General features: G+C 37.6%; 1 protein-coding gene across 1 annotated transcript in view; it reads left to right on the top strand.

Annotated features, from left to right (window-relative positions):
* AASDHPPT (aminoadipate-semialdehyde dehydrogenase-phosphopantetheinyl transferase) overlaps nt 1–9,177 on the top strand; it is a 28,172-nt gene extending 18,995 nt beyond the window's left edge. The window contains exons 5-6 of the mRNA XM_051609055.1: nt 3,215–3,292; nt 8,369–9,177. Coding sequence (XP_051465015.1) covers nt 3,215–3,292; nt 8,369–8,527 — 237 coding nt within the window. The 3' untranslated portion in view covers nt 8,528–9,177. The remainder of the gene's footprint in view (nt 1–3,214; nt 3,293–8,368) is intronic.
* Nucleotides 9,178–10,671: the final 1,494 nt, after the last annotated feature.

A 10,671-nucleotide genomic window follows, 5' to 3' on the forward strand; every position in this document is an offset into this window, starting at 1 on the left:
AAGATCTACCGCTTTATACTTGTCACTGCAAAAAGGTCAAGAGAAGTACTAGTGAGTCTGAGCAAATAAAACCTAACACTGTTCAGACACCCTGTTAACTGTTCACAAGAGCAAAACCTCTTCCTATTTGAGACAGAATTTTCTGTGAACATGAACAAAAATAATTAAAAATTAATCTAAATACCCAATGAACTACCTTGTTGTCTGCTTGACTGTTTGCTGTCCTTTTACCAAGGGTTTGGTTTTATTCAAAGTATCTTTCCCCTCCTCTACGCCTCACGTATTTTTGAGCTTGGATAGAAGGCAGTAGCTCAGACCCAGCCTCATGTAGTTTTATCTTGATGGATTAATTTAGCTTTAGGCTCTTGTTTTCATAAAGTACTCTAGCCCTCCAACTATTTTGGAAGGAATAGGAGAAAAAAATTGAGTAAAACTTTGTTTAAAGTCTTAAATTTAATTCTAAAGCATGTCTGCACTGTGTATTAAATATGCTTTATTCGCATAGGCACTGCACGCTTTGCTCATTTAAAAAAACCACCAAATTTGTTTAGTAATAAGTTTAGTAGCCCAGTGAAGAGTGATACAGTATTTGTGTCAGGGCATAAATTTAGGTTGAAGTAATTGGTAGTAGTAGGAGTAGTATTAATTCTATATGCTCCTTTTACTTTTTTTGAATAAAATACACATACAGAATTAAGTATTAGTTCATTTTAATAAAGGCAAATTAAGTTGATTGATAACAGTTATGACAAATTCTATAATGTAATGAGATATATACATTATAAATGTATGTTTATCTGTAGCAGATCTGGTATGTAGGGAAAAAACTAATTACTTATTTGCAAAATGTTAAGTCTATGACTCTTATTGGTCCCAGTTTTTTACAGTTACGCAAGAACAATGGCTGGATCTATTTTAAAGCAGAATCTTAAATGAGACATTTGAATACAGCCAGCTTAGAAGGGAAGCAGCCAATTTATCCTAAACCTCACTTGAGGATTAAGAATCACCTGACATCACTGCTGCTACACAAATAATTGTTTGCCTTTCTCCACAACAAATTTTTGTTTCATTTCTCTATATGCAAACACATTACCTACAGAAAATTATTTTCAAACTGAGATTACCTGGGTCAATTAGAAACATTCAGTAATTGGTGTTGGTGTGCAGCTGCAACAGAATCTTTCACCCTCAGTAGAAGTTAATCCTTTTGTATTGTGAGGAATAAAAAGGAATGAAAACTTTTACTTCTAAGACTAACTAATCCAACTGGATTCATACAGTGACATATAAAGAATAAAAATCTATTTTTCTCTGTTTTTGTTTAAAAAGTTGGATTCATATTATAAGCTGGTATAGCAATAACTCCAGGTGACTAGGTAGGCAAGGTGATTTGCTGGTTTTTATTGTTTCAGTATATTTCATTAATTCCATCCCTTGAGTTTTTTGCTAGCAAATAGTAGGAGCCAGGAAAGATCTCCTTCCCTTCTGTGTTTGTTTTGGATTTACATTTCTCTGAAGCACCAAAGATAAGATGAAGGGCATAGTTTGTTATGTTTTCTTGTAAGATGATAAAAGCTCTTCTGTGATCACAGAGAATATGTGAACTAAATGAGTTGGAATCTTCTTAATTCATTGCCTGTTGGTCAGGATCTCTGCAGGGAATGATCCTCCATTATCTGAAGTGTTGCCTTCTGTTAAATGCAGCTTTGAGCTGACAAAAACCCCATTTTATTAACAATACGTAAAAGACTTTATAATATGTTTATAGTTGCTCAAACAGTTCAAACAAGATGTAATATATAAGTTCATTTCACAAAAAGAAGTTTCTGTGGATTTAGCTTAAAGAAAGATCACTGCTACATCTGTCAAATAGGCACAGTTTTGATGCTGGAGAGATCAAAGTAAAAACATGGTTCTACTCTCACACCAACACCTATCTGCCAAGACATCCACATCTTTGCAAATAAAGTCCCCCAACATAGTTCTACTGCTGTTACACATGACTAGAGCAGCTGCTGTCTGGACTGAGCTGGGATGAGTAGGTTTGAGCTGAGCATCTTGACACTTTTAATATGCAGCACTGTTTGGGGATCATAGAAATGGTATCCTTGCAACTGAAATATTTGAAAAGCCTTTATAATAGACAAACTGTAGAGAAACCTAATGCAGACTGGCAGCATTGTTTTAAAAGACATTTTTCTAAGAATAAAAGAGGAAGAAAAGGCAACCAACAAGCTGTCAGAGGAAGAAGCATGCTTTATTTATATTATTATAAAGTGCAGTTATAGTTTTTTCAAAGGAAGTGGAAATCTGAGCTTCAGTCATACCTCCCAGGAGAATATCCAGACTACTGATTTTCAGATTAATGATATATGTAAATTGTTCCTTTTTCTAGGTAAAATTCTTGTTATTTTTGCTTTTAATTTTAGAAAGTTGGTGTAGAAATTATGTGAAAATTTTCTGATGACAAAACAAAGAAAGCATTATTCCCCTTCTCCTATGTATATATTTTTAAAAAGCCAACAGAATTATGACTTGATTATAGTATAAACATTATTCAGAAACAGCATATAGAAGTGTTTTTACTGAAATGAATTGTTTAGGGTGAATTCTTTGGCTTTCTAGAGGAAAACACTTTCAAAGAAAGCTATTAGATTAAGCATATTACTAAATTTATAGTTACTTATCTAAAAACAGTTTTTGAGGAAAATTGGTTTGTGTTTATACAGAGCAGTGCTCAGACTGCCATGTCAGAAATTCAAAGTTGTGATCTAACATGCTGCCTGAAGCCAAGAGTGAGAGTCACTGGTTTAAATTTACACTTACATCATTGTTCCTCAGAATACATCCCAGAAGTTCAGAGTTGATCTAACTGGAAATCAAACAGCTAAGATGGACTAAAGGGCCTGTAACATAGAAGGGACTGATAAAGAAATGCTAAGGTCACAAACCTGAATATAAATATCTACAAATGGGTGATGGTAACCTATAGTAACCATTTCACTCCTGATAACTTTTTAATATATCTGCATTCTTGAGCTCTTCGACAAAACTGCTAAAAGGGTCTATTGCTTTTTGAATGTCAGTATTTTGAAGTATTTTAAATTATGTTCTGCTCTTGTTCTAAACCATATTCTAAACATTTATGTAGCCTTTGCTGGAAACAGAGTAAAGAAAATGCATTCACATTGCCATTTTTCATCTTTTCTAGGAAACCCGGTTAGATGACCATCATCATGTCGCAGTGGCTCTCGGGAAACAGAAGGGATTTGGACAAAAGCATTCTGATGTAAGAAATTAGGAAACTTTTCAGTTCCTGATAACTAATAACTTGAAAATAAACTTATTCTGATGCAGTAGCTAAAAGTGTGTTATCTCAGATGGAGGGCCAAGGAGAAAGCTTAAGGACAGAATTAACCAGATTGTTACTGAACTGTTACTTCTAGTTCTGTTGTGCCTATTTCAGAAAGTGTCTGGGAAGGAGAGATGGTTTCAGAGGACAGCAACAGATAATGTCAAATCTGGAGTATATATGTTACACATCCTTCAGTGTGTTCATTCATGAAAAGATTAAGTGATTTTTGGCACAGCCTGGTAGTACTGATACGGGAAACATGGTTTTTGCAGGAGGAAATGGAGACAGTGAACCAATCTGGACTGCTAAACCAGAACAGCAGCTCAACAAGTTGATTGTAGGGGTGGATTGTCAGTGCACGTATCCCAGAGCATATCCATCTTTCAAACACCATGATGACAAGATAACCCATGAGACAAGCAACAACAACCAACAGATGGGAAGAACAGCAGTGTTAGACTTCATTCCATGTGGTCTCTCTACTGAGAGAAGCAACAAAATTACTTAAAAGCTTTTCAGTATTTTCTGTGTAATGAAACAAAGACTTGGATCATAAAGATAGCAGTAAAAGTCAATTTTGAGGTAGACTGGCAAGTTGCAGCTGAAATCGTCAGACAATCAGCAAAGAAAAGTGCGACAAATTGCCAGGTTTGTCCGTGGTGTTTCAGTTGCTTGCAAGAAATTGGGTTAATGGTTTTCTGTTATTTAGATACAAAGATTCTGCCAGGAACTAGAAAAAAAAATAGTATATGAATGTATAAAAGGATGAAAATGGTCATGCACATATCAGTCATGATCATAAAGTCTGAGTCTGTGTTCATGAATAACATAGAGATGCAGACTTTTTAACTAGTATTGGTTAGATTTTAAAAAAGGAGGTGTAAGCTGCCTTTGAGGATTTACTGTGGTAAGGCAATGCTCAATTATTCCTTAAGAAAATATGTGGAGTCTCTTTGACAGGATATACTTAGGTTCCCAGTGAGGCTGCATGTCATCTTTCCTACAGGAATATTGATAAATGTTAATCCAAAGTGAGAACAAGGTGACCATTATTTCTATAGACAAATCACCTAAGTATTCTACAAAAATCTGGATTTTTGTGTGTTGACCTTTGCCATTGCTGTCACTTACTTTAGTATTATCATAGAAAGAATAGGACTGGTATCAAGAGTTATGTTGAAAAGTTTTTGCATCAAGAAAAGTCTCAAAGGCATACTTGTCTACTGACTAAATTTGTGATGGCCTAAGTTTCATTAGCTCAATTTGCTGAAAGAAGGTCATTTTTAATAGGACAAGTGAGCATTGTGTGACTCCCCAAGATGGAAACGAAGTGAAAATTTCTGTACTATAGCATTGTGCCTTTTCAGGACTCCTGACAGGAGTGCAGAGATAATGAAAATGGCCTTCTCTCTGTCTAACAGACATATAAAAAAGGATTTTATGTGTTGCTAGATGTGTTGAGAGGAAAAAGTGTTCTTCATCTTAGTTAAAAAAAAAAGAGTATGTAGACTTTATGCAATCATTTCAGGATGTCAGTGCTTGTTCCTGTTCCCTCTCTGCTATCAGAGGAGTAGTCCATTTTTATAGAACGTGCTTTCAGTGAATTTTCTTCCCAAGCTGATAGCAAGTACCTGCAATTCACAGGAAAAAAACGATTGTTACTTTAAAGTACTATAATTGAATTATCTAGTTTCAAGAATCTTAACAAAATATGTGCTAGTGATTGCTACATTCTTTAAGAGACAGGACATTTATCTGCACTGTTACCTAGATACTGAGTCTCTGAGACAGGTTTTAGTGAACGATGGCTGAGTTTATAGTTTTCTATAATTCCTACGTGGCTATAAAATATCTTTTTGTCTATCACTTGCTAAATTTCAGAGGGCTTGTGATTAATTCAGTTAGAGCACACTTGTCTCCAGACAAGGATATGCTGAAGTTCAAACTCTACCTGTTAGCTCTGAGGCTGAGTTCGTACTTGGTATGCACCTGCAATGTCACTTGTGTGGCTCCAGGCACACTTGCTGCATCTTTACCTCATCTGCAAAATGCCAGATGTACAGGAATGTCTCTAAACTGTGTCACTTGTGTGAGGAGATAAAGTGAGAGGCAGCTCAACTTTTTATTTCAGCCTGCACTGGGCAACTTTGTATTTTGCTGTGCTCTTAAAACAAACACAAACCGTTTTGCTGTCTCTCCGTTTATTACTGACAGTAGCTTACTGCCCAAATGCTGAAGCAGAGAACAGACATTTTTGCTCTTTTACCTATTTACTGACTTACCTGCATTGATGTGACAGGAAAAGAGAACAAAATCAACAAAATGTGCCTTAGGTAGGGTCACCTCCAGCACTTGCATGTAAGCAAGCGCCTACAAGATGCTGTTACGGGCAAATCCCCCAAACCCTCACCAGGAACTCAACATGCTGGGGTGCCTTTCTGAAGTGTCTGTAGAGCAGTGCATGCAGCATGGGGGATAGACATGATGAGTTAGAGATCTGTGTGCAGTTGCAGGGCTGCAGTCTGGTTGGGTTCATTGAAGCGGAGTGGGATGGCTCCCATCGCTGGAGTGTTGCGATCAAGGGATACAGGCTCCTTAGGAAGGACAGGCAGGGAACATAAACAAGGGGGAGTTGCCATTTATGTGAGAGAGCAGCTGGAGTGCAAGATCTCTGCCTGGGGATGGGTGCCTGGCAGGAGCCAGCTGATATCGGTTAGGATTAAAGAGAGGACAGGTGAAGGTGACTTTATAGTGGATGTCTGCTGTATGCCACCTTACCAGAAAGAACAAGTGAATCAGGCCCTCTGCAAAACATAGGAGCAGCCTCATGTTCACAGGCCCTGGTTGTCATGGGGGATTTTAAACACCCCAGTATCTGCTAGTGGTACAACATTATAGGACATAAGCAATCCAGGAGCTTTCTGGAATACATCAGTGACAACTTCCTTCTCCAAATGATAGAGGAGCCAATGAAGAAAGCTTCTCTGCTAGACATCCTACTCACCAACAAGCAGAGGCTTGTTGGGGATTTGACAGTCAAAGGCAACCTTGGCTGCACTGAGCATGAGATGGTGGAGTTCAGGATACTGCCGGCAGGGAGAAGGCCTCACAACCTTGAACTTGAGGAGAGCAGACTTTGGCCTCCTGAAAGAAGAGTCCTGTGGGATAAGGTGCTGGAGCATGTCCAAAGACAAACAATAGAGCTGGTGAAGGGCCTAGAGAACAAGTATTAAGAGGAGAAGATATGGGAAATGGAGTTGTTTAGTCTGCAGAAAAGGAGGCTGAGGGGAGGATCCTGTTGGTCTCTACAACTACCTGAAAGGAGGTTGTAGCAAAGGGGAGGTCGGTCTCTTCTCCCAGGTAACAAGCAATAGGACAAGAGGAAATGGCCTCAAGTTGTGCCAGGGGAGGTTTAGATTGGATATTAGGGAAAAAAAATTCACCGAAAGGGTGCCCAGGGAAGTGGTTGTCACCATCCCTGGAGGTATTTGTGTAAACATGTAAAAGAGATGCTTAGGGGCATTGTTTAATGGTAGACTTGGCAATGTTAGGTTTAGGGTTGGACTCGATAATGTTAAAGGTCCTTTCCAACCTAAATGATTCTACGATACAGCCTTAGATCAGGGCCCAAAAAAGCTGTTAAGTATTCAAGGATCACCTCCTCCAAGCTCAAGAACGTTCCATCTTAACGAGTATGAAGTCTGGCAAAAATGCTAAGAGGCCTGTGTGGATGTTCAAAGATCTCAGCTAAACTCAAACACAAAAAGGAAGTGTACAGAGGTTGTAAGCAACGATGGGTAACCTGGGAGGAATACAGAAACATTGTCTGAGTATCCAAGGTTAAAGCTGGGAAAGCTAAAGCCCAAACTGAATCTGGCTAGGGATGTCCAAGGCAAAAAGAAGGGTTTCTGTAAGTGCACAGGAGACAAAGGGAAGATTAAGGAAAATGTGGGTCCTTTGCCCAATGAGACAGAGACCTGAGTACACAGGACATGGAAGAGGCTGAGGTACTGAGCGCTGCCTTTGCTTCAGTCTTTATTAGCAATACTGGCCTTTCAGGAAACCCACGTCCCAGAGATCAGTAGGGAAGGAGCAAGGAAGAAGTACTCTTGGTGGAAGAGGATCAGGTCAGGGAATACTGAAGCATACTGGATGTACATACATCCATGAGCCCTGATGGGATGCACCCACAGTGCTAAGGGAGCTGGTAGATAGCATTGCAAGGCCACTCTCAATTGTCTTTTGTTGATCATGGCAACTGGGAGAAGTGCCCCAAGACTGGGAGAAAGCACATGTCACTGTCTTCAAGAAGGAGAACCCAGGGAATTACAGGCCTGTTGTCCTCACCTCCATCTCTGGAAAGGTGACCTATCAACTATTTCTGGAAACCATTTCCAGGCACATTAAGGAGAAATTATCAGGACTTTCTTTGTCAAAAGAAAATAATGTTTGAACCATCTCCAGTATCTCAGTCTGCACTTAATCTGGATTTAACATGGGGAATTGTGGGTTGATTGTGGACACTTTTGTCCTTAAATAGCATGGGTTTGAGAGAAGCATACATAACCCTAGTCATTGCCGGTATTAAAAAGAGTATGAACAGGTACACCTCTAGTGGAATAAATCCTCAGACTATTATCTCAATTAATTGTCTGCTGAAGAAAGAAAGTACAGTTTGGTTTTGTTGGTGGGTTTTTTCTTCCAGACTTAAACAGTCATTCATTAGCATTTGCATCATTCTCTGTCCCTCATTCTTTCATTTTTCTGAACTGAGTTTCAATGAAAAATTCGCTTTTTCTTTGTTTTATTATTATATGCCTCTGCTAATTACTGTATAGCCTAAATTAGGGACAGTGATATTGGTCCCAATTGGAATATTTTCTTATTCAGTAAGCAATATATAGTATAGTTTATGTATATAAGCAACGTATAGTTTAAAGGACAGTAAATACTGCAGGAAAAAAATTGAGATTTATTGATTCCTGTAATACTAATATTTATTTTTCTTAGGTATGTGCCATGGAGCCTAACCAACCACAGTTTACATTATTGACTTTTGAAGATTTAGTTGCATCAGGTATTCCTGTCACACCTGAGGATTCTGCATATTGGGATAATTTTTGTTCTAAGCAGGAGAATCCAGTGAAACAGAGTTCATATTCAAGATGAGAATACCTACAAGAAAAAGAAAATTGTCAATGCTTTTATGCTGTTACTCTGCATAATTCATTGTCGGAAGAAGTGCAAATGTGTAAATGAAACATATTTTTCCTTATTTAAACTGTCTGATTTTTCACCTTTTAAAAATTCCCATTCTTTATCAATATCTTAAGGAAGATCTTAAGGAATTCTGAGTGAAAAGCTGGACACATGCATTTTTGCTTCTCCATACCTTTGGTTCATGCACTTCAATAATTACCCATGCTAGGAACAGCGACCAGAGCTACAATAATGTTGATTAGCCAACAAGTGTTTTAATACATAAAAATGTGTTTCCATACTTCATTTATGCTGAAGCTGGAATTATGATGCTGCTTCTTCTCTTAAAAAATAATAGTTTTATTCTTGAATGGATGAATAAAGCCAGAAGAATTGGTACTAACCCTTTTGCTGTTACTATATGGTGCAAGTGTTTGTGCAACACTTTGATTTTCTGTAATGGCAGGCTGAAGAAGTCTGGATCTTAGTAGTCTTGGAACTGCATCTGTGCAAAACTAGTTTGAGGCAGGGGATTAACTTACAATTATTTCATATCCTTTTCACTTACAATCCTTGTTAATTAAAGCTTCCTGTATGTAATTTAGGATTGGATTTTTAAAGGTTCTTTATGTGTGTTTTTTTTCCTTCAGGAATAGAATTGAGCCAAACAGCAGTTCAGTTTTCTTAGGCTTGCATTTACATCTGTCCTAGATACTGTAATGTGGAGAAAAAAATAAACAACCCTTATAACTCTTTTCCAAAGTCTCATAACACTTGAAGACAGAATATTTCATTGTCTTGCCATGAATTTAATTTTCTGCAGAAAATCTGCAGATCTTGAGTGCACCTTTAGAATATTTAATGTTCTTTTTTTGAAACAAATCCTATTTTGTGCCGTTACCTCCGGCTGTCTAGAAGTCATAGATACATTGTGGTCCATCTAAACGTAAGGAGACAATATACTGAACAGAATGAGTCATACAGAATGGAATTATTTTCACAGCTAAAAGGAGTTAATTTCTGTCCTATGGTTAAACACAGATTTTCAGGGAATTTGGGTTTCTGTACGACTTGGCTGCACCCTGTATTTCTGACTAAAGGAGAATCTACTTGCAGTGTAAGCATTGGAGCCATGCCTGAATACAAAAATAAAAGATGTAGCGAGAGAAGGATGAGTTTTACAGTACTAAACAAGCTTTTGGAGTTTTGCTGTAGATGGTTCTGAATTCAGTTATGCTGTTAAATTTTCCCAATTCTACATGTTCTGATTAGTTTTTTTTTTTGTTTGTTTCAATGACTCTTCACTACTGATCTCTGGGACCTTGCATGCTAATCATAGTTTTTGGTGTTTTGCTTTTTGCCTCCAAAATAACAAATCAGTGGAGCAGTAGCTCTTCTCTCCACATTCCACAAGGATTATATTCGATGTTCAGTAACTTCAAATCTGAAGTGAACAGAAATATACAATAATTTAAGTACAAATTGTAAGTCAAGTATTTCAGTCTGATTATTTTTCAATGAAATACAAGTTGCAATAAATAATTAGCCCTCCATGGAGGCCAGAAAAGGCTATTCAGAGGATATGTAACTATATCATTTACTGGGACAGAATATTGTTAACTGATTCAGTTGACTCTGTCATATCCTCTTCTACCTGAAGTGTACTGTAATCCCAGCACAGGAAGGTGCTTAAGAGCTAAAATAACTAGAAGTGTTGCTAAGATGAAAGAAAATACTTGTTTTGCTACAAATCTTTAAACTTGCAGAATAAGGAAGCCTCTCAGAGTATGGGGACCTGGAGAGTACTGAGCTCCATGGCTGGCTGGCAGTTAACCGATCCAGTACATGCCAGTCCTCACCAGTCACAGGAGACCCATCAATTGCAGCTGTACGAGCCAGTTTAACTTGCCAACTTTTTGCTGGCACTCTAAGTAGGGCGTGATATGAATAGAGAATTTTCAGATAGAGATTTCTGAGGCTAAAGTAATTAATTTCACATTAGAAATTAGTTACTCTTGCCTGGAACCCATGTCTGAAAACAGTATTTTTCTTTCATTGGAAAGAGTGTAAAAAATATTAATGTAATTATTTATAATATTGTGCTGCATGTAAGT

The sequence above is a fragment of the Apus apus genome, chromosome 1, assembly GCF_020740795.1.
Source record: "Apus apus isolate bApuApu2 chromosome 1, bApuApu2.pri.cur, whole genome shotgun sequence".
In the NCBI taxonomy this organism is placed as follows: Eukaryota; Metazoa; Chordata; class Aves; order Apodiformes; family Apodidae; genus Apus; species Apus apus.